At 49.5% G+C, this 24,852-nt stretch overlaps 1 protein-coding gene across 2 annotated transcripts in view; it reads right to left on the bottom strand.

Annotated features, from left to right (window-relative positions):
- Positions 1-24,852, bottom strand: part of Galnt10 (polypeptide N-acetylgalactosaminyltransferase 10) — a 138,410-nt gene that overhangs the window by 51,731 nt on the left and 61,827 nt on the right. Inside the window, exons 2-4 of one of the 2 annotated variants that reach the window (XM_050157645.1) lie at positions 17,987-18,089; positions 13,164-13,302; positions 1,921-2,087 (exon numbers count right to left, since the gene is read on the bottom strand). In XM_050157645.1, the coding sequence (XP_050013602.1) occupies positions 1,921-2,087; positions 13,164-13,302; positions 17,987-18,089 (409 nt within the window). Of the gene's footprint in view, positions 1-1,920; positions 2,088-13,163; positions 13,303-17,986; positions 18,090-24,852 lie in introns of those variants that run through there. The other variant, XM_050157646.1, reaches the window with a different exon arrangement.

The raw sequence follows: 24,852 nt of genomic DNA, 5'->3' as shown, positions 1-24,852 counted from the left end.
CTCACCCGATTCTCTTTTATCCCAGGACATCATTTATATAGTGCTTGATTCACACACCCTAGCTTTTGCTTTCTTAAAGATGCACAGAACGTCCCATAAATACATCGATTCTTGCACCCTGTGTTTTTGCCAGACATTCCCCGAAGGTTTATAGATTTCCTTCATTACAAACTAATTGAGATTCCGTAAGTGCCAGAGTCTTGGCAATCCTCTCTGTTGAGAAGGAGGGAAAGTGCTCAGGATGTCAGAGAGGCTAAAGGGAAGAGAGCCTGGGATAGAGCGTGGTCACAGTGACACAGGGATGGACAGGAGAGCCCAGAAGCCACTATGTGTGGTCACAGTGGCACAGGGATAAACAGGAGAGCCTGGAGGCCAGTGTGTGTGGTCACAATGACACGAGGACGGACAGGAGAGCCTGGAGGCCAGTGTGTGTGGTCACAGTGACACAGGGATGGACAGGAGCACCTGGAAGCCAGTGCACGTGGTCACAGTGACATGGGGATGGAGAGAAAAACTTGTAAGGAATAGTTAAGATGAACTTCCTTTTGGGAACCCTTATTTTTATTCTCCCTGGGTGAGGCATGGCCCCAAGCACCTGTCTAGTATCTAGTAACCCATTTAACACTCAAGACTCCCAAAAGGAAGTCGGTATTAACTATTCCTTTTCACACATGAGGGAGCTGAAGCACAAGAGGGGGTCAGGAGCCTGGGCTAAGGTTGCAGAGAAAGTGGGAGTCAGGGGCAAGGTCAGAGGCTAACTATTTCCAGGCTTGCTGCTAAGAGCTGCGTGGCAGGAAGGCCTCCCACTGCCGTCACAGGTTCACAGACCTTACGGATGGCCTAGAAGTGGGAGGCCACGAGCTGGAAGGCAGTCCGTCTTGAACTGCATTTGAGACCGCACCTCCGTGTCCTTCCATCCCCAGATGAGATGCACAGTCTCTGTATATGGATAAGGTCACACGGTTGGAGGCACAGAGACACAGCTCCGTGCCTGTGCCATGCTGTGGTAAATGCCACAGGCAGACTGGCTTGACACCCTTTTACCACGACTCCAACCTTCCGCCTCTACCACAGACACAAAGTCTCATGCTGGTAGCCTTCCACACAGATAGAGGGACCAGATTCCAGAGTTCTGGCCAAACGGTTCTGAAGAAACTTCTAGAAAAAGAAGACAAAGCTCGACAGGAGGAGGCTGTGTCTTTTGGCCAGAACTTCCAAGGGTTCAGCAGCCATGTTGTGACCAGGAGGAAGGGGAAGCAGCATTGAATGAGTTAACTGTCTTTTTTTTTTTTTTTTTTTAAAGCAACAGCCCCTGTTCTGATCAGCTTTTACTGCCAACTTGGCACAACCTAGAGTCACCTGACAAAAAGGAAGCTCAGTTGAAGAATGGTTTGATGAGACTAGCCCGTGTGCCAGTATGCAGGGCACTGTCTTCATTGCTAATGGATACAGGAGGGTCTGGCCACTGTGGGCGGCGCTATCCCTAGCAGGTGGGCCTGGGTCTGGCTTAATCCCCGACTTGACTTTCTTCAGTGATGAACTGTGACCATAAAAGTAAACGCTTTCCTCCTCCAAATTGCTTTGGGTTATGGTGTTTATCACAGCGATGGAAAGCAAACTTAGACAGCACCCAAATGCAAGATACACCCAGTCCTGTAAATAGGAAGACAGGTGATCCATGGTTATGCCAGCTGTTGCTCATCTGCATTTCCAAACCGACAAACAGGGATTAAAACGGGATCCGTTTGCTGGGACGTTGTGAATGCGAAAAGAGATCGTGTGTAAAGTACAAGGTCTGCGTAGTAGCTGTTGAGTAAATAGGGAATCATGGATCACACGGCTGGAGAACGCCTCTGTGGGTAACACCCCCTCCCGTGATGATGGAGCTCAGGGAGCAGAGCCAGGGCGAGCACGGCCTACCTCGATCACTGAAGTCATCCACCAACACGATCTCGGCCACCAGTTCTGGGGGTGAGCGGTTGAGCACGCTGTGAACGGTGCGGAGCAGTGAGGACCAGCCCTCGTTGTGAAAGGGGATGATGATGCTGGTGTTGGGGAGTGTCTCCAGGTAGCGCTTGCCGTTGCAGCTGGAGGGAGAGAGACAGGTGTGAGCCAGAGTCACCATTCAGTTTCCACACTGTGGCAGGATCGCAGATGCGGCGCCAGGCTAAATGGGAGTCCCATGACCTTTCCAGCCATTAGGGTAGGAGAGAGATGGAATGACCTTAGCCGCTGCAGGACTCTATTGTCCTTGGTCCCGTGGTGTCTTAGTTCTACTGCTAGCTGAGTGGGACCTATGTAAGAGACCCTTGCCTTTGTATGAAGTCAGGCTTACACAGACACAGACAGACACACACACACGAGAGAGAGGGGGAGAGAGAGAGAGAGAGAGAGAGAGAGAGAGAGAGAGAGAGAGGGAGAGAGAGAGAGAGAGAGAGAATTTTACTAAATTTCCAACCTAGAAGCCTTCCACTAATTTATTTACTTATTTTCTTGTCTGACTGCCCTGCTTTGGAGATTGTAAAGCAATGTTAGGTAGAAGTGGCAAGGGCAGACATCTTGTCCTGCTCCTGATCTTCTGGCAGAGTGTTGGGGGGGGGGGGTAGCCTTCATCCCTGAGTAGTGTAGCTTTCCACTGGCCACTTAGCAAGAAGTTCCTGATATTCTTAGTCTGTGGAACGTCTTAAGTTTAGATGTGTCAAATGCTTCCCCTCCTCCCACATTTGCTGACGTTTGTCTTTTGCTGTATTAGTATGGTTTATCACATTGACTGGTGGTCCTATATTAAACCAACCTTGCATTTCTGGGATAGCCCAGCTGGCCACAGTACATAATTCTGATATAATATTAAATATTCTGTTTACTGGTTGTTTTGTTGAGGAGCTCTGCATCTATTCTCATTAGGAATTTTGACCTATAGTTTTCTCATCACACTTTTGGTTTTCTATATTGCATTTAGTTTGCCAAATGCTAGATTATTGGGGTTAGAGCGATGGCTCAGCAGTTAGAAGCACTTGCTGTTCTTTTAAGAGGACCCGGTTGAGGTTCCCGACACCCACATCAGGTCGCTCACAATCCCTTGCAACTGTAGCTCCAGAGAGGTTCCAACGCCCTCTTCTGGCCTTTTCAGGTACCAGGCATACATGTGGTGCACATACAAACACATAGGCACTCACATGTATACCCCAAACGAAACAAACCCTACCTAGGTTCCTAACATTAACAAAACTACGTACTTGCTTCTTTGGAAAAGCAATCCCAGCATTACTGGTAGCGACAGTTTTACATATTTTTTCTATAGCATATGTTTCAGTCAAAATTTCTGTTCTGAGGCTGCCTGAGGTGATTGCCTCACGTCGCATTCTGCACTCACATGTGTACAGAACATCTGGGTCCACTTACTATATTTATCTACTTGTCTATAGGGCTTGCACTTTAATTTAGATCTAGTTATGTTTATAGAATTGTGTGAAGCATACGGCTCCAAGGCCAACTCCAAAGGGGTAATTCAAAGATTCCTGCCTCTCATCGGGTCTCTTCCTCTAGTTCCCCCTCCTTCCGGGAGGCCATGGTATTTCTTGGCTTAATGACCGTACTGTTTCAACTTTTTTTGTATGGACAGCTGCAGGTGTAACTTGCTGGCCTTGCAGTACTTTCTAGGAAACTCGGTAGTGTACACTTCATACCTTCATTTTTTACTGACTGTTCCACTGTGGAAACCATGCCACATGACACGCTTCCTTAGGTTCCCCTTGCTACAGTTTGCCAGACTTTCCGTGTATGTGTATGCATATGTGTGTGTGCGCGCGTGCATGTGTGTGTATGTGTGCGTGTGTGCGTGCGTGCGTGTGTGTGTGTGTGTGTGTGTGTGTGTGTAGACAAGCTTCCTCACTGAACCCAAATCTGTCTGTTTTGGCGAGGATGGCTGGCTGGACAGCTCCTAGGATTCCCCGCCTTCCCCAAGCTTCGGTTCCAGCTCCCCAGTGCTGGGGTCGCCGGCTGTAGCCACATCCATCTTTTTACAAGGGTGCTGGAGGTTCAGACTCAAGCCCTCACACTTGCACGGCCCAGCACGTGCTCTCATCCACGGAGCCGTCTTCCCAGTCCATTTTAGGTTCTGAAGAAGTGCATGAGTCCAATTCAGGCGAAAAATATCTAAGTCCATTTGCTCAGCCTAAGATTTATTTTACAGAAGTAAGCCAATCTATTTACTTTATAATAAACTCTGCTTTGCTTCTGGAGAGAAGTGGGATGGGAAGAGGGAAGGAAGCGGGAGCAAAGAAGGCAGCTATTCTGAAAGAGTTATCTTGCCTGGACCAGCGGCCTCATTAGACCTAAGAGCTTGTTAGAAAGCTAACGTTCTGGCCCAGCCCAGACCACCTGCACAAGAGCGATGGTCTCAGGGCCAGGGCCCAGCAGTTCGTTTTTAACAAATCTTCTGTGTGATTCTGATGACACTGGGGTTCAAGGGTCACCGTGGTAAATATCCAAATTCACAACACCCCTGTGGAAAGGTTTCTGGGATCCTGGAAGAACGGCGGGGATGACGACTGGAGAAGCACCGGGGGGGGGGGGGGGGGGGGGGGGGGGGGGGGGGGGGGGGGGGGGGGGGGGGGGGGGGGGGGGGGGGGGGGGGGGGGGGGGGCGCGTGTAAGGAGGTGACACTCCCCGTGCGTTAGGGGAGGGAGGAGGGCAGAGGAAGAGCTGCAAGAGGAAAAGATGGGATGAAGAGGAGGGAGCCACACCTCCATGATGGGTTGACACCTGTGGGCCGCTTTCCTACCTAAGCGCTGACGTGACCCCCCCCCCCCCGGGGCAGAGCAGGTGGGCATGTCCTCCCTGCTTGAAGCAAGGCCTGGGCCCTGAGGAAGGGGAGGCAGCCACTTAGAGTCCCACTGACATGGCAGTCCACGGGTGACATCACTGGCTTGAAGCCCTGAAAGGAAAGGGACACAGTCGTGTCTTGGCACCTGTATGCTGGGGGACAACATGAGGGAGTGGGGCACACTCCAGAAGTGAGGAAGGGCGCCTGGGGGGGGGGAGAGAAAGGGTGAGAAAGCATGCCTGGGAATGTGGGCACTACACAAGAGTGTCTCCTTAGATATTACCTGCCCTCTTAGCCCTCATGATGTGTCCCCAAATGGACCTACCACGTGGCTGGTGGTTTCTCAAGTCCTTACATCCCAGAACAGTCCTACTTTCCCAGCTTTTGACGTGCTACCACCTCAGGGACCCACCGAAACTGGGGCCTGAGGAACAAGTCTGGCCGGCTGTGCTTGTGGGGCTCTTTCTGAGTTTCCTTTCTGTTATGATAACAAAATATCTTGACAAAAAGTATTTTAAGAGGAAGGAGGGCTTGCTTATTTCGGTCACAATCCCAGGTCGCCGTCCATCATATCAGGGAACCCACTTAAACAGCTGATCACAGGGCGTACATAGCTCAGAGCAGTGAGAAATGAACGCACTGCATGCCCAGTGCTCAGCTCACACTCTCGGGGCACACACCAATGTTCCGTCTCCTGCCTAAGCAGGCAGCCCCAGCCCTTCTCTACTTCTGTCTGGCGACGAGAGACAGCCTACTCTTGAATGCACTCAGAGATGAATGTGGTCCTCCCGGCAGTGAAGCTGCGAAGGGAAGGGCTGGGAGGCCGAGGCCAGCACTGGCTGTACAGAAACCGAGCATCCAAACCAAACACAAAACCAAAAAACAACAGCAGCCAAGCCCTCAGCCGGCTGGAATCAAGAAGTGCGAAGATGAACGGGACCAGAGGACCAAAGCTAAGTCCCTTATGAAGCCCTTCCCCAATCACGGCTGCGCTGCTGAGAGCCAGCCACACGCACCTGCTTCAAGACCCAGCCAGAGGAATGAGGTTTATTGCCACTTAGACAAAGTTTATTGCCACTTAGTCATGGGCCTTAGCCCAATCAGGCGTCTGTAGATTTACATTCCTGCCTTGCTTGCACCAGAGTTCAGACGCAGGCAGTCTCAACCAGGTCTTGGACTGCGCTGCTATTTTTTTGGGGGGGGGGTCCTTACTTGTATGAACCTATATTCTAGAAACTTCTTTGTTCAGGTCATAAATAATTGTTTCTTTTCTTTTTTGAGACAGGGTGTTGCTATCCAGCCTAAAGCTGGTTTAAAACTCACGATGATCCTCCTGCCTCTGCTAATGACCATGGGACTGTGTGTCCCTTAAGACGACGTCACGGCCAAGGGCTAAGTGATGGCTGACAGATGCTAACACGAAATGGACTTTGCCCCAAGACACTTGATGATTCACGAAAGGAGAGAAGACAAACAAGCTGGACAGAGGTACAAGTTTCAGAACGTTCCGCCATGGCGTCTCCAGAAGCAAAGAACTGGAAAGTACCAGTATGGCACACCTACGGAGGAGAGGGCGAACTGACTATTCCTGAAGATTATCACACAGCTATGGCTGATGAGCTTGGATCTGTGTGTGTCAGGCATTGGGATGGAGGACCGCCGGCCCCACCTCCATTCCATGCCAAATGTGGAGGGGAGGACTTGCCACAAGGAGGGCACCCTGTTTTGTCCCTAAACTAAAACTAAGCCGCTTAGCTCGTCACCACGCTTCCCCGGGCCTTCTTGAGGGAGGGAGAGAGGTGGAGCTCTACTTTCATCTTGTCGCCCCGATAAACACCATGACCGAAAAGCAACTGAGGGGAAGAAAGGGCTTTATTTCGGCTTACACTTCCAGGTCACTGCCCATCACTGAGCGCAGCCTGGGCAGGAATTTGCACACAAATCTTGGAGGAACGCTGCTTGCCGGCTTGTTCCCGGGCTCATGCCGAGCTAGCTTTCTGAAATAGCCTAGAACCACCTGCCTGAGGAATGGTGCCGCCCAGAGTAGGCTGGGACCAACTGCATCGATTCACAGTCAAGACTTGCCCACAAGCCAACCTGATGAAGACAGCTGTTCAATTGAGAAACCCTTTTTGGGTGACTGTAGGCTACATCAGGTTGACAAGGAACGCTGACTAAGACAAGTGAGTCTTCATCTTTCCTTCATTCTTTTCTTTTTCTTTACATTCTTTCAGCATCAAAAGCACACAAGAAATGGGGGCCTTTTTAAAAATTAAAGATGAACATATCAACTATTTCTAGAAAATTCAAAAAATGCCTCTGTAAGAACAACAGAACAACGAGAAAATCCAAACTCACACAAACAGATCATCCCTCAGCAGGTGTGGCTGTGGTGGTTCTTAGGCAGCTGTGTTGTGGGTGATACACGCGGGTTTGAGTTTTAGCTGACAGGCTTTGCTTGCGAGCTATCAATCTCTACAATTTTTCAACCCACAGGCTGAGCCCGCTGAAATCTGGTTTAAACAAACCAGAGGAAATAAAAGTCACCCGGAGAAACTGTACTGGCTGCCATTTTGCTTCAAGACTTGCGAGCTTTTAAATCTTGATATTGGGGTCCAATGGATCAATAGCTGCTATCTTAAAAAACAAAACAAACAAACCTCTCCGTGGTTCAGAAGGAAGTTGTTGAATTTTAGAGGAGAGTTGATATGAGTCTCCTGAGAAAGTAGAGACGCTGCAGAAGAACCTGTACTTTCTTTCCCAGCGCACAGACCTCCCATCCCATTGCTGCCCCAGTAACCACCTCGCATGTCAGGATGCCCACAGCCCACCTGCACATCCTGGACGCTTCTGGGGCACTCCATTTGAAAGGTGCCCGCCAGGCTCACTTTACTACCCGAATCAGAATGGAAAGGATGGAGTCTGCTAATCAGTACTGTGGCTTCTAAGCCTGTCACTAGTCTGCGGAAGGCCTAACCAGCTTCTCTGGATGGCACCAGGGACGGCGGGTGTGGGCTCTACGAGAAATGGCAGAGGTGGGGGAAGTTGAGGCAGGAACTCAAAACAGCTGACTGCATCACATCTGTAGTCAAGAGCAGAAAGAACCAACGTTCGTGCTGCCTGCTTGCTCTCTGTTAAATGCTAACGGACCACTCTTAGGCTATTCAGAACCCCAAACCAGGGGATGGCACCTCCCACAACAGGCAGGTCTTTCTGCCTCAATTAACAATCAATACCCCTCTGCACCCCACGCCCCCAAAGCTAGGTTCACAGGCTGACTTGATCTAGATAATTCCTCAACTGAGGCTGTTTCTCAGACAATTCTAGGCTGTGGACAGTTAAAACTAACCAACAAACAATCCATGTAATCTGACACCAGCCAGTCTCGGGTCAGTTTAGATTTATAATCTTGCTGGATCTCCGTCTTTTGCTCTTCACAGAAGGTTACCTAAACCACAATCTGAACACAGCAACTCAAAAACCCCATTTCCACTTTTCACAAAGCCACCACGCACTCACCTACCTTGTACATATCACTCATCTACATATTTAACAGTGCCTCGCTCGGACGCCTCCCTGCAATCCTGCTCTTCCCCAAGTCATCCCCTTCCTGTGCAAATGATTCCACCTTTTTGGCGCCTCTGAGGCACCAGCCTTGACACTGTGCTCGACTCAGTTCTCCTGCTCGCTTCCATGCAGCTCCTAGGTAGACCCTGCTGTCTCCATCTTCATGGTCTCCTGAGAACCAGCTCTGGCTCCTCTGCTGCTCCCAGCTAACACAAGTCACTCTCATTTCCCGCCAGACTCCTAGCTTGGTTCCCTGCTCCCATCTGCGGCTGTCGACAATTACTTATACTTCATGAGATGCATGTGTGTGTGCATTTGTGTGCACGGATGTGAGCATCTGCCCGCCACACTGCACAGGAGGAGGACAGGGAGCAACTCTGGAAGTCCGCCCTTGCCTTCCACCTTATTTGAGATAGGGTCTCATTGCTGCTGTCCATGCCAAGCTAACGGGCACACAAGCTTCCAGGGACTCTCTTGCGCTCATCTCTTTGTCTCTGTCTTGCCGTGTGAACACTGAGATTACAGACACGTTTTATCACGTCTTGCCTTAGCTCTCGGGATCCGAACTCCAGTCCTCATGCTTCTGTGGCAAGTGCTCTACCCACTGAGCCATCTTCCCAGTCTCCTCACTGGGTTTCTTGGATGTAGCTTTACAGTTACCACCCAATTTGGGGAGGGTCAAGTCATTGCTTCCTTTCTCTTTGCCACAGGTCCTAACTATATGCATAGTAGACGGCTTACAATTATCCCAGACTTCATAGCCATTTTATTTTTCAAAACTTTATGTGTTATTTTGGGCTGTGCGCTTTGCTGTGCCTTCAAGTTTGCTAATACCCCCCCCCCCCGCAATAGCTAATCCATCATTAACCTATGCACCTTTCCTCGCAGCCACAGGTGGTTTTATTTCTGGAGTGTGGGAGCTGGAGGGATGGTTCAGTGGTTAAGAGCACTTGCTGCTCTTACAGAGGACTCAACTTCAGTTCCCAGAACTCATCTGGCAGCTCACAACCATCTCTAACTGTGGTTCCAGGGGATTTGACGTCCTCTTCTATATTCTGCGGGTACCAGTCATGTACACACCAGATGTATACACATACGTGCAAAAAAAAAAAAAAAAACCAGAACAAACAAAGTAACCAAAAAAAAACCCTCCTCATATAATAATAAAGAATCTGTATTTCTAGAGTTTGAGTCTTTCTATATCTCCCCTATATTTCTAGAGTTTGAGTCTTTCTATATCCCCCCTGTATTTCTAGAGTGTGAGTCGTCCTATATCTCCCCTATATTTCTAGAGTTTGAGTCTTTCTATATCCCCCCTGTATTTCTAGAGTTTGAGTCTTTCTATATCTCCCCTATATTTCTAGAGTTTGAGTCTTTCTATATCCCCCCTGTATTTCTAGAGTGTGAGTCGTCCTATATCTCCTCTGTCTCTACTCAGCTTTATAAACAGAACACAGCTGTGTTGTCCTGCTATTGCCACATCTTCAGCAGAGGCAGGTTGTCCTGACTGACAACTGTTCTCCTCCTCACAGGCCACCCTCCCTGCCACTTTGCACTCCTACTACATTCTGACTGGTTCTCAGTGTTCACAGTAGAGTGTCTGTCTGTACGTCTGCACCCTTGAGCTTTGCATTACATTAAGTTACCTGAAAACACTTTTATCTTTCCAGTTTGTAATTTATGGTCATTTTCAAGACTGGTCCAGAGGGCTAATGAGTTCCGCCTAAGGTAAAGAAGGGCTGACAGACACTACACCCACCTCCCCGTGAAGTGTGAATTATGAGTTTTCCCAGTCTGAACGGTGGGAAGAGGCAGATATTGGTCGTCAGTGGGGTTTCTCTAGTTCTCCAGAGTGATTCTTTCCCCTCTATGACGTATTCTGGGCGAGAGAGCCCACTGGCAGACCTTCCAGACTGCCTAGCCCTCTCTGTGCTCTAGGGATCCACTAGTCTCTGCCCACGCCCACCCTCCCCCCCAATCAGGAGAGGCACACATGTGGCCACCATACCCGACTTTTATGTGGGTGTTGGGGACTTGAACTCAGGTCCTCACGCTTGTGTGCTGCAAGCCCTTTATCAACTGAGCCATCTCCCCAGACCATTTCATTGTATTAGCGTGTGTTGTGTTGTATTATACGTCTGTCGGAGGCAACAAGCTCAACCTTCCTTCTCCTTCGGACTCTGTAACCTGCTGGAGTTGTAAAGAGACCCCAGAGACTCTGGCCTATTACAATAATCCATAAATTCTTTCGAGGGAATGCAGCACATATCATAAATCTTATCGTGTTAACACAAAAGGAAAAAGCCAAGAGGGGTGTGGGGTGGGAAGGTGGTAGACGACGATTCCATTCACGTCCACTCACTTCTTCCTGACGTTCCATGTTCACCATGGAGCCAGCGAGCAGGTCGTGGCTGCAGGCTGCTGTCATCCCCAGCGTGGTTAGCTTTGTACTGTGAAACCGAAAACGCAACTGATGCATCCCAGGGGAGCCTACAGACCCGACCCTTCTGCAGCCGAGGCTCCCTTGTGTCACCCGGCCGGCCGTGGGTCCTGAAGAGCCTCTGTGTTCGGTTGCCAAGCAGCTGGGCTGGGTTCCCCAAGGAGCAGGGAAAGCGGGCCAGCCCACCAGCCGGCCTGGTGCTTACACTCACCGGGCAGAGGGTGCAGAGGGCAGGCCAGCTGGTCACCTTCCACATGCCAACGCAGCCAGTTGGGACCAAACTGCCTAGCCCCTGCTCTCCCGGGGGTAGATGTCTCCAGAGCAGCTTCTGGCGTGAGCAAAGGTGCCCCGAGACAAACAAACAGCCCCTTGCATCCTGCTCTTGCTGTGCTGCTGCCAAAACTTCATCTGAAGGGATAAAAGGTAAAGCGGAATCCCGGCTCCTGCCTGAGAAGTTGCTTAAGCTAAAAGAAAGCGAAGGCTTTCTCAAGCGCTCTAATTTACTCAGGTGCTCCCACTGTCAAACCGCGGGAGAGCCTCCTTTCTGGGGACAGAGGAGGGCTTCAAGGTATCTGCTGACTCTGCTGGAAACTCAGCTTCCACACGTAGGAACGCTGTGAAAAGCAGGTGTCGGAAGTACTCAATACAACATTAGCAACCAGGAGGCTGGTAGGGCGGACAGGCTGCTAACTGAGGTGCCAGAGGCCTCCTGAGCAAGGACTCCCTCCCAAACTGTGAGCACACTTCAGGGCAACGTTTCTAACGTGGAAGAAAAAAAAAAACCATACGCACAAAATAAGAACGAAAACCTGTTCAGCAGGTAAAGGTGATTGTTGCCAAGTCTGAGTTCAGTCCCAGGAACCCACACGTTGGAAGGGGAAAACTGACTCCTATAAGTTGTCCTCTGACCTCCACAGGCATATGTACCCTCACATACATACACATAAAATTAAAAAAAAAAGGAAAGGAAGCCCATCAGGCACACACTATTTCCAACTTTGGACTGTTCAGTTGAGGATTTCCTTATTCTATAATCATATAAAAACGTCCCCACTGTAATCTAGTCTCCTCATTGTCGGTGCAGAATTTATGAGGTAAATGAGCTGGGCCTGATGCAAAGGCTTGTCATCCCAGCTATTTGGGAGGCTGAGGCAGGAGGACAGATAGTTGAAGGCCCACACCAGGAGAACAGTGAGAGACGAGCCATTGTGTTGCTTCCTAGGAGCCTGTGATGGTGCAAGGTGGGGGCACGTGTTATAAGTTTTCTACAGTCATGACAATTAGTGCTCCAGATGTCGGGCACAGGGTTTGGTCTGGTAACTCTCAGTGTCAGCTCACCGGTTTGAACTCAGCAACACCACAGCGTGGCTCAGAAAACGCTGTTATATGTTAATAGAAGATTCTAGGGCATTACTGAACACCATGAAACCGACAGTAAATCCCACAGGTAAGCACTCCAGGTCCCCCTTCTGTCCCCTCTGGGTAAGAGACCTTGGTGCAAAGGGCCTAGTCCTGGGGGACAGCCTGTCTTCTAAGGGAGGCTTCCTAGCTGTGTGATTTCCTGTTGTACCCTGGGGCTGCATCCGAGGCACCTACAGGGCTTCTGGGGGCACTGACAGTTGACAGCCCCCAGTGCTTTGATGGAGTAAATCTGAGTGCATGACTGGGCTGGAGAGATCGCTCGGGGGGGGGGGGGCACAGTGTTTGCTGAGCAAGCCTGGAGACCTGGGTTTGAAGGGCTAGAGCCCACATAAAGCCAGACATAGTAGTGAACCATCTGTAACCCCCACACTCCGACAGTGAGGTGGGAGGGGGAGAGGAGGATTCCCTAGGAGCTGGCAGCAGCTAGCCTGCCATACACACAGGGAACAACAAACAGGTTCTGCTGCAAACAGCAGAAGGCAAGGACCTGCACAAGAGGCTGTCCCCTGACCTCCACATGCTTGTTGGGGCACACGTGTCTTCCCTTCCTCCTTCCCTCCCCTTTTTTTCCTCTCTTACATGCTTGCATGCGCAAGTGCAAACACACACGCACACGCACTCATGCACACACATACGCACGAATGCACATGCACGCACACAGGCACTCGCACGCACGCATAACAAATTTCCAGGCAAACTGATGCCGCCTTTCGAGAGACTGAGAATTGCTGGCTTCTACCCCTGGAGAGAGGGAACAGACTGACAGACAATGCCATCCCTGGCCACGTCAGCTTCAAGCTGCAGAAGGATAATCGGAGCCTCTGCAGAGGGAGGCCAGCAACACTTCATGTAACTAAGTTCACAACCCAAAATCTGTAGGCAGCAGGAGATGAGAGGTGGGACACTCACTTTGGGTGCCGGATATCGGGGAGAGAGCGATTCAGGGAGATTTTATCACTGACGTAGATGTTAAATCCATTTTCTCGGTATGCCTGGTCCACTCTCTCGGCATCGGTCATGGGGTAAGGCCGCCCCTGTTCTCCATTTCCTAGAGGCAGAAAGCAAATTCAGTGTTGCTGGTTTATCTGACATCTACAGGGGCTCAGACTGGGGAGAGGGACTGGACGGCCCATAAAGCCTTATGCCTGAGGCTGGAGAGACGGCTCAGTGGTTAAGAGCACTGGCTTCTCTTGCAGAGGACTCAGATTTGAGTCACAGCACTCACGCGGTGGCTCACAGCCACCTGTAACTCCAGTTCCAGGGATCAGATGTCCTCTTATGGCCTCCCTGGGCACTGCACACATGTGGAACACAGACTTACTTGCCAGCAAAACACTCAAATACACATAAAATAAAATAAAGGCATTGACATTTTTCAAAAAAAATCTTATACCTGGCCATGGGGCATATTAGTGACTTCTGCTTTACTGTGACCAAGGACCTGAGAAAAGCAACTTAACGGAGGAAGGATTTTTTTCCAGAGGGTTCACATGGCTTTGAGCTTTTGGACCTGGTATGAAGCAGAACGTAGCGGCAGCAGGAGTGCATGGGAGAGGTTCGGGGACGCAGGAAGCAGAGAGAGGGAGAGTACAGGAAGAGACCAGGGTGAGACTCAGCCAGGAGGACACTCTCGCTGTTCTACTTCCTTCACAGAGACCCCGCCTCCTACTTCTGTCTCCTTCCAAACTGTCCCCACATCAGCTTCATCAGAGGATTCAACCATTCATCACTGGGTCCCAAACCCTTCTGGGGCTGTTCTGGAAGTCAAGAGCCAGCCACACCTTCTGGGAGTCCCTCTCTTTTCCCAGGGTTTCTTTGGAAAGTGGGCAGGCTGCTCTCACGAGAAGCCAAATCCTCTCCCTCCCTCTGCCACCTGGATGCCAGAGACAAGCTGGCTACAGGCATGCACTGTGGGCTACCAGGAGATCATATATCAACTAAACCTGCTCCCAGGCTATGCAAGGAAACTTTTAAGGATAGATGCCACGCTTGGTGAGATTGAAGGCTCTCTCTTTGGAACCCCACTGGGCTATCTTTGACAGTAGTACATCTCTTCCCTTGAAGAACAGTTTATCTTGGTGCATCTCCCCTAAACCTATGCTCTCATGTCTTCCTCCCTATGACCTATAGCCACCAGGTCAGAGCCCCAAAGATCTGTTTGTTTCTGGAGATGCCCCCCGCAGACAGACCCAGAGTGAGCTCTACGAATCTTCCAGGCATTTCTCAAGGAAAAAAATTAGACAACCAAGATCTAAAAGAAAAGGTTTTCTTCTATTTTTTTTTTTTAAATTATGTGGGGCTGGAGAGATGGATCAGCAGTTAGGAGCACAGAAGATTTGGGTTCAGGGGCAGCACCCATAGAGTGCTTTACAGACATCCACAACCCCAGTTCTAGGTGATCTGATGCCCTCTACTGAACCCCTTGGGCACCAGGCACACACGGAATATACATACATAAATCTGATGCCCTCTTCTGAACCCCTTGGGTACCAGGCACACATGGAGTATACATATACATACACAGACAAAACACTCATACATATAAAATGTAATAAATAAATCTAAAAAGAAATCTTACTCTGTGTGTGTGTGTGTGTGTGCGCGCGCGTGTAGGTGCCTGTGGAGGCCAGAAGAGGGCATCAGATCCCCTGGAACTGGAGTTACTGGCAGTTGTAAGCTACTAGACATGGGAACCAAACTTGTACCTCGGGAAGAGCAGCAAATGCTCTTAACTCCCTGGCTGATGTGGGAGTGTCATATATCAATCTGTTGATTTCATTGGTTAAGTAATAAAGAAACTGCTTGGCCTCATAGGTTAAAACATAGGTGGGAGGAGTAAACAGAACAGAATGCTGGGAGGAAGAGGAAGTGAGCTCAGAGGTCATGCTCCCTTCTCCCGGGCAGATGTGACGCAGCTCTGACCCAGGATGGACGTAGGCTAGAATCTTCCCGGTAAGCGCACCTTGGGGTGCTACACACATTATTAGAAATGGGCTAGTCCAGGTGCGAGAGTTAGCCGAGAAGAGGCTAGATATAGTGGGCCAAGCAGTGTTTAAAAGAATACAGTTTGTGTGTTGTTATTTCGGGTAAAGCTAGCCGGTGGCGGGAGCTGAGTGGCAGAATGCAACCTGCAGCTCCTACAACACCCGGCTCTCAACAATCAAGATCAATGTCACCTAAGCATCCCCCCAAACTGTGCAGAGGGAAGTGAGAAGAAGGGAAGGGGTACCAGCATTCACGCCGCCAGGGTGCTATTCTGCACGCCATCCATCTTTTTCCTAGTGTCCCTACAGCAACCCTGCACAGTGGACTGGAGACCTCTCATTCTGCAGGTATACTGAAACTCATACAAGGTTACAGAACCGGGTGTGAGGGCCGAAGACCAAGCTCCCTGTACTCCCTTCAGAGCCAGAACCCCCTGCCCACTGAGTCCCCCTGGACAAGAGGCAGGTCCGCCTTCCCTTCTCTGAGCTGATAAACCTGGCTCGATCAGCTACAATCGTCTCTTCTGATACTAGCAGTGTGTCTGGGGAGTCAAATTAGAGGCCACACAAGTCAACCCTTTATGTAAAGCACCAGATAAACTTGAGGCAATCTGATTCCTATCTAAGCGAGGCAAATGTTCTGTGCAAATCAAAATTGCCATAAACAAGGGCTAGGATGCAGCTTAGTGGTTGAGTGCTTGCCTAGTGCCTACGAGCTGCTGGGTTGGGGTTGGGTCCTTAGTATAGCTGCAAATAAATACTAAATAAATTATTTTTAAGATGCCACAATGGCCAGGCGATGGTGGCGCACACCTTTAATCCCAGCACTCAGGAGGCAGAGGCAGGCGGATCTCTGTGAGTTCGAGGCCAGCCTGGTCTACAGAGCTAGTGCCAGGACAGGCTCCAAAGCCACAGAGAAACCCTGTCTCGAAAAACAAAAAAAAAAAACAAAAACAAAAACAAAAAAAAAAGGATGCCACAATGATAAAACACACCTTGATTTCTCTTCAAAGTTGGGAGGTAAATTAAGAGCTGCCTTATCTACTAAGCCAGGTCTACTTGGAAAGTTCTATTGCAGTCAGATTCAGGGGACAATCTGGGTGCAACATGCCTTAGCAGGGCCTCTGGTGCTCCGAGAGCGTGTTCAGGCCTTCGGTGCTCTGAGAGCGTGCTCTCTGAGGTTCCCGTGGGCCTCTGGTGACCAAGAACTGACAGAAGCAACTCTCGGGTCTCCGCTGCCGAGCATCCAAGCTTCAGTCCCAGCAGCTGCTGCTGGAGGCCAATGGCTCTCTGGGTACTGAGGACACTGATACTGTGGAGGCTCAGCAGGCAGAAAGAGGCCTGAGCTCACGCTGGGCGCGAGGCATCAGGAGACCCACACGGGGGTGACAGGGTGTTAATGATCAGACCCAAAGGCTCAGCAGAGGAGAGGGAGCAAGGGCCAGCGAGCAGGACCCCAGCACAGCATCCTGACAAAGCTGCAGCTTGTGCCTTTTCATCAGACATGGTCCACTGTGACGGCTGAAGAGGACACTCAGTCCTCAGTCTCATCAACCGCTTTCTCTTTTCTTTTTTATAATTAGGCAATTATAAATTAATTTTTAAAAATATTTACTCTTTACTACTTACATATAATTTTATTTCAACAAATGAAAAAGTAAACAATCATTTATTTATTTTCTCTTAATTTCCTTGCTGTTCTTTCTTCCCTTGCTAGCCAGCCCAATATTTTAATGATTCAGGCACCATTGTCTGGCCAGCTGGCTCTTTGCAGATGTTTCCTTTCTTAATTTAAGCAACATCCATCCCGTTCATATAACATTCCTGGCACACGGAACATCGTGCTGGGCAACAGGACTGGGGATGCCCCAGGCATCAGCTCAGTTCTTACGCCTGTTCTCTTCCGAGCTTTGTAGTGAGTTGGTTTGGTCATAAATAATTTAGAAGGGACACGTTTAACCCAGATCACCACACATGAGTTCAATCCCTTGGGCTGCTGTATCAACTTTCCACTCAAGCAGAGCGACCTCATAGCCTAGTTCCGCACCCTCAGAAAAGCCTTCTGAGTTTGCCCAGGCAAACGGCATGTGGGCACCCACAGATGGGGAGGCCAGTTTCATTGGTGGCCCCTTATGCTGGCAGCTGGCATTGGAGCTGCTCTCCTGACCTCTGCCTGGACTCCACTGAGGAGAAGAGTCTCCCCACACAGTCTCTGTACCTCCTCATGCTGGTCCTTCGCTTATCTTCCAGCCTCACAAGGAAGGTAGCGAAAGGAAACTGGAGCCGAAGCCCGTGCAGACAGTTCAGAAGCTGGTGAGGTCCTGGCTCTGCCTTCCAGACCTGGGTTCAAGTCCCAGGTTGACCTTATTCTCCCCGTGTGATGGCTGGCAGATGACATCATATCTCTGAGGTACAGGCCCCCTCTTATTCAGTGGGGCCATAAAGGCCCATCAGGTTGCCGAGAGTGGAACTTGCTCCGTGTTCAACCTGTGCCAACTCGAATCACTGCCGCTTACTTCAGTATGGGACCTGCTAGAGACACGGTCACTTGCTCACTGGAAGGTGGCAGGGCAAACCTGAAGACAGACAGTGGGTCTGGTGCTGATGGGGGAGGTCAGAACAGGTGTTAGGAAGGACAGTGGCTGGCAGGAGGTGAACAAGAGGTCCAGATGGTCCTAGCACGCACACAACACGCACGCGCACCCGTGGCCGCGCAGTCACGCGGTGCCCACACTCAGCCCTCCATACCTACACGCTGCGCGTCCCTCCTGACGGCCTCCTTGTCGTGCCAGTCCTTCAGCTTTTGCTCATCTCCCAAGAAAAGCGTCTTTTTGGGTCGACTGGGTAAGTCCTTTGAAAAAGAAAAAGAAGAAACCATGAAAAGGAAGAAACGGGGAATATCGGCAGTGGCAAAGGTCCAGGGGCTAAGGGAGCACCTACCACCCGTCCGGCCCTCACAGCATCTTTCTGAGTGCCTGCCATGTGCCGGCTAGGGGCGCAGAAGCGCAGTGCCACCCCACAGGAAACGCGCCACCCAGGAAAGGAAGGAGACTTGGAAAGAAACAGCCATGGGAGAAAGTGCCAAGGGTGTTGCTGCCCAGCAAAAAGGATACGTGAGGCAGACATGGCCGTCAGGAGCAAGCTGTTTTGCACGCGGAAGAAAATGAGGCCGGGTGCCACTGGTGGTACACTTCCATAGTCCTAGCACCTGGGAGGTAGAGGCAGGAAAACCCCCCGAGTCCTAGGCTAGCTTGGCATATACTGTGAGATACTGTCACCCAACAAAACAAAACACGTAGAGGCTAAGGGATGTAGTCAGTGGTGGAGAGCCTGCTTAGCATTCAGGAAGCCCTTAGTTCAGTCCTCGGTACTCGAAGGAAACAAATACACGAGCTTAGATTTAGTAACGGATTTAGTTTTTAAAGATGTATTTAATTTTTAATTATGTATCTGTGTGGCTGCCTGTGTGTGGATATGTCTACGGGAGGCCAGAAGAGGGCATCAGGGCCTCTGGAGCTGGAGCTACCAACAGTTGTGAGCCTCTAGACACAGGTGTTAGGAACTGAATGTAGGTCCTCTGCAAGACCGGTGAACACTCTTAACTGCTAGACCATCTCTCCAGACCCAATACATGCATATTATCTAAAATATTAGCATTCCAACATGTAATCAATGTAAAATGTAATTATTTTACATTTTTTTCCCAACACAGGATTTCCCTGTGTAGCCTTGGCTGTCCTGTCTTACTCTATAGACCAGGCTGCTCTCTGGAACTCACAGAGATCCACTGGCCTCTGTCTCCTGAGTGTTGGGATTAAAGGCACTGGTGGTATTTTGCTCTTTTTTTTGGATTAAGTCTTTAAATTCTTGGGTTCACATCAACTCAAACCCCTTCCCAGTGCTCTAGAACTGCAGGGGGCTGGCTAATGGCTATACCCAGGACAGAGCCTCAGAAGTGAGTGTTAGGCTGGGTGGTGGTGGCACACACCTTTAATCCCAGCGCTCGGGAGGCAGAGGCAGGCGGATTCCTGTGAGTTCCAGATCAGCCTGGCCTACAGAGTGAGTTCCAGGACAGCCCCACAGAGAAACCTTGTCTTGAAAAACAAAACCAACAACAGAAAGGAAGTGACGGGATGATGGACTCCTGCTTTTACAAGAGCGCCGGGGACTGGAAATCAGGTTGTCACGCTCACATAGCTAGCGCTTCATCCACCGTGCCATCTCCTAGCTCCAAACACACAACTCTTAAGTGACGCTGATCATGCGATTATGTAAAAGAACACGCCAAGACTTTCAACTCAAGGGTGCTTGGATGTTTCCGTCACACTGCACATCCAGAGGTGTGTTTCTAAAAGTTGAGATCTTTTTCTTTCTTTTTTTCTGGTTTGCAATCATCTTCTGATAACCCCCCCCCCCACACACACACACACAAACACCCCGGGCTTCCATAATGTCCCCTCGCCACAGGAGATGAGGACAAAGGGAAGGAGCACAGTGAGTATGTAGGCCAGCTGGAGAGGCTGGCACAGTGTCTAGAAATCCCTTTACACAGCAAACTGCAAACGCATGTGGGCGTGCCTGGAGCGACCGTGTCTGGAACCCATGTGCCCTTAGTCAACATTCCAAAGGAATCGATCACGGTCCCAACTGCCACTCACTCGCTCATCCAAATGGAATTTTAATCTTTGTTTAATCACCATTTAGTGTGTCTGGCACCCTTTGAAGAGAGAACAGAGAAACAAAGCCAACAGCATTCTGCCGCAGAAGAGAGATTGGTCAAAGCACACAGTCCAATCCCAAGACTGCAGAATTGCCAGCGCCTGCCAGCGAAGGCCTGGCCCAGCTGACTAGGGTCCTCAAGACCACAGGAGGGTCGTGGGGTTCATCCATGTTTCAGGATGCATTAGGGGAGACTTTACTGCAGATGCTGGGGTGATTCTCTAGACTCCCAACCCTTCAGATTTTGCTTTAGGAGCATACACACTCTTTGATGTCAAACATTAAGTTTAATAGATTCTAATAGCTCTTGTGGTAGTTTGAATGTAAATTGGTCCCCATAAGCTCACAGGGAGTGGTACTATTAGGAGGTGTGGCTTTGTTGGAGGAAGTGTGTCACTGGGGAGGTGGGCTTTGAGGTCTCATGTATGCTCAAGCCGTGCCTAGTATCTCTGATCACTTCCTATTGCCTGTTGGTCAAAATGTAGGATTCTCAGCTCTTTCTTGAGCGTCCTGTCTGCCTGCACGCTACCATGTCGCACAATGATGATAATGGATTAAACCTTTGAAAACGTAAGCCACCCTTTATAAGAGTTACTGGTCATGCCGTCTTTTCACAGCAATAGAAACCTTAACTAAGACAGCCCTCGTATGTGCATGCATGACACACAGACATAGACACACACAGATGCACACACGCACACACACATACAGTATTCCCTTCAAGGTCAGAGTGGACCAGATAGAACTTTTATTTAGCCAAATTCACAGAGTTGCTTTATACCGGGTGTGGAGTCTGAATGAGAATGGCCCCCATTGGCTCATATGTCTGAATGCACAGTCCCCATTTCGTGGAACTCTCTGGGAGGTATGACCTTCTTGGAATAGGTGTAGCCTTGTGGGAAGAGATGTCTCACTGGGGTGGGCTTTGAGGTTTCAAAACCCCACATCAAACTCAGTGTCTCTGCCTGCAGACCAGGATGTAAAGCTTCCAGGAGGTGTTCTAGCGCCATGTTGGTCTGCTTCCCACATGGTGATCATGGACTAACCCTCTGAGACTATTAGCAAGCTTTCTTTTTTAGAAGAGTTGCTGTGGTCATGGTGTCTCTTCACAGCAATAGAAGACCCAGGAGACACACCTCTGGGGGTGTCTGAGAGGCACTGACAGAGAGGTTTACCTGAGGAAGGAAAGTACACCCTGAGTGTGGATAGCACCATCCCCATGGTTTAGGGTCCCCAACTGGATAAAGGGACAATGAACGCGCATCCACATCCATCTCTCTCTCTCTGCTTCCTGACTGTGGCCCCAGTGCTCTCACACTCACTCGGCTCCTGCTGCTGTGCCATCCCAGACATGATGGACCACAACCTCCCTTAAACCATTAATGAATACAAATCCTCCCTGGGGGCTGGGGAGATGATTCAATGGTTGAGAGCACTAGCTGCCCTTTCAAAGGACCTGGTTTTTATTGCCACAGGAACGAGACATGTACGTCATACACTGCCTACATGCAAACGCCCCCACACACCAAAAAACAAAACAGCATCTTCCTTCCGTAAGTTGCTTCTGATGATGTATGTTGTCATAGCAATGAAAAAGTATTTATACATATAGCTAAATAAGACAGTTCACAGGCTCAACAAAACATGATGATATAAGAAATAACACACACAACTGTAAGTGTATTGCCTTAAAGGGCACAGATAAAATTTATAGATATTTAGAAGAGTCAAAATTAACACCCCCTTCCCCCAGACGACTGGGTAAGGATTCCTACAGAAGAGACAGACAGAGAGAGAGAGAGAGTGTGTGTGTGTGCAAAGATAGGAAGGGATCTGCCTGAGAGCAGTGCAGGTGGAATCCAACCGGAGGGAATGCATGAACCAAGAAACGGAGGCTTGAAGGTGACAGACAGATTTACTTAAGGGCGAAAGTCCAATCTGGCAGGGATAAATAAGGTTCAAAAGGCAGACATGAGCCACACAGTAGGAGGAAGTCTGGACCAGTGCTTGGCAGGTGGGAACGACAGACGACCGTCTCTGAGCAAGGAGTGAGTCTGAGCAGAGTGAAGGAATAAAGCTCTGAAGCCCACACACTTTGATCCGTTTCCTCCTCCTCTTCCTCCTATGAGAGACACGGGCATGGAGATGGCTTTGTTCTCAGCTTGGGGAAATGTTTCCTTTTCCAAACTGAGGACCGCTCTCATTCTCCCAAGTAAGAATCAAGTGAGTTTGACTACCCCAGACTCCATCTGACTTGCTGTTTGGAGAAAATGTGTTTGTTTTGTTTTTTATTTTAACTAGAACCAAATGGTGCAAGAATATAAATGAATCTCAGCAGCACCATCCGCCAGAGATTCTCAGAATCTAGTACCAAGTGGGAGCTGAGAGGCCATTTCCTGGATACCTTTAGCATCCCGCTGGTCCAGGAAGAAAGCCTCATGCAAGCTGCCCTGGCATTCCAGAGTATCCTCGGGGCTCCACACCTCATGTTCCTCTGAGCACCCATCTGATGATGTGCCTGTCTCCCCAAACTGGGAGCTCCCAAAAAGCAGGTCTAATTCTCACTGATGAAGGAATGGGAAGATATGCCTTTGTTTTATTTTTTTCTGGATGGAGGGAAGGTCACGTAGGGATTAGACGTTCCTAACATAGTCACAAGGATTTAATGCCATACAGGGCTCTGAGGATTAACTTTATCCTCTGATTAAATGGTTTCAGGTCAGTTTAATGGGCTGCACAACTCTAAAGGAAGAGGGTTCACCTCAGCCTAAGGTGATTTCTAAAAGATGCCACAGGCTTTGAACTCTCACACCCGCCTCCTTCATTGCTAGTCAGCTTCCCGTCTGTATCTTACCCCTTGAGGCTGGTGGCAGAGGGTCTGTCTGTCTTTCCTCTGGGGTTGCTTTCATTTTCATGTAGAAGTACCAGATATTTTAGCTCTTGCATGCATACACACACACACACATGCACACACATACACATACCTTTCCATGCCTTTCTACAAGAGAAAAACTCCTATCTTGCTTGATTCATTCAAGTCTAGTCTTGACTAGATTTTTGTTATTGCTGTTTGGTTGGTTGTTTTTGTTCGTAGTTGTTGTTGTCTCCTCCCTACAATGTAGTGCTGACCTGGAACTTGCTCAGTAGACTAGACTGGCCTTGGGTTCACAGAGACCTGCCAGCCTCTGCCTCCTGAGTGCTGGGATTAAAGGCATGCACCACCATGCTTGATACAAAAGTTTCTTAAAAAAAAAAAAAAAATAAGGCACGGTGTAAATTTTGCCGAACTGGAATTCATTTCAACCGTATCTTTTGTTCTTCAAGGTACAAGATATGGGCTAGAATATATCTGCAAAGTGCAGCTGCTGAAGGACTCATATTCAGAGTGCACAAAGACCGTTCAGAACTCCAGGCACTGAACCTTAGGGAACTAGGGCTCAACCTATCACGAAGTGTCCTTTACTACTTAGCAGGCTAGTGTAAGTGGGTAAACAGAAGGCGAGTGCTGGCAGGACGTGGGTGGAGAAACTGGAGCCCACGGGAGGGTGGTTGAGAATGCCAGTGGGAGGACTGCTACTGCGGAAAGGTCAGAGGTTTCTCAAAAGGTTAAACGGCCATCACGTGACCCCGTGATGCCTCACCTAAAGTTACGGATGGAAGAGACAAAGGCCTGGGACCCGGGTGTTCACCGCAGCATTGGTCATAAGGGTTGGAAAACACAACTCAAGTAGTGTCCACCAGGATAAATAAGCCACGGCCCAGACACACAGTGGCACGCTACTGAGCTTTGGAAGGGATAGACGTTTGAAAGCTACTTCACCATAGACCCTGAAGACAGTAACACGTAGTGAGATAAGCCAGGCACAGAGGGATGTATACTCCATGATGCTACTTTTCTAACTACCGAGGAGATAAATTCAGTAAAAGAGAGACTAGAGTATTACTGTGGAGTGAAGAGAGGGAGGAGGGGCCGCTGCAGGGAGGTGGGGGCGTGGCGGTAACAGACAGCACTGGGAAATGTATTTAAAGCCAAGAGTTACATATTTGCAAACGGATGGATTTAAATGCTAAGTCACCCCCTCTTCTGCACCCTAGTTTTCGACACTGACATATCCACACACTACGGTGTACGTCAGCATAGTAAGAGCTCTCTGAGGACCGGGAAATAGCTGAGTGGGTAAAGTGGCTGCCTTGCAAACAGGAAGACTCGAGTTCAAGCCATAGAAGCCACATAAAACCTCCACTGTGTCCCAAGCTTGTAACTCCAACACTGGGGAGAGGCACAACTGGCGAGTCCTTGGTGCTCACTGGCTCACTACTCCTTTGGGAGGCCGCCTCAAAAGAGCAATATGCACAGTGCCTGAGGAATACCACCCAAGGCTGGCTCTGGCCTCCACACTCATGCACGCCTCCATCCCATGTGCACACTTGCCTTCACACATCCACACACACATGCACACACTAAATGAAGGCTCTCTGAAGTCCCACAGAAAGAAAGTTGCCTGTTTATTTAATACAGCATTTCAAAAATTTATCTGAATAGAAGTCTCCCCCACTCCCACACTCCCCCCCACCTCAGCCTCTGAGTAGTGATTAATATAGCCAGGGAAGAAACTTAGGGACCTCATTTTTTTTCTGCTAATAATTATAGGCTTCGTGAGAAAGAACACAGCATGGCTCCTCCCCACACAATGCACAACCAGGATTTTTATTCTGCTTTGTTTCCTCAAAGCATTCGGATGCCAAGGGTGATGGCGTGCGCCTGTAACGTGAGGCCAGCTAGGGCTATGTGTTGAGACTTCAGCTTAGGAAAGCGAAACACAACAAAGACCACCACCAAGGAAAAGCTCGTAGACACAAAACGTCCACAGTAAATCTCAGTAGCTTGGCAGGAG

The sequence above is a fragment of the Alexandromys fortis genome, unplaced genomic scaffold (assembly GCF_014885135.2).
Source record: "Alexandromys fortis isolate MF-2015 unplaced genomic scaffold, M_Fortis_MF-2015_v1.1 scaffold_103, whole genome shotgun sequence".
Taxonomy (NCBI): domain Eukaryota; kingdom Metazoa; phylum Chordata; class Mammalia; order Rodentia; family Cricetidae; genus Alexandromys; species Alexandromys fortis.
This window is presented reverse-complemented; position numbering and strand designations above follow the sequence as displayed.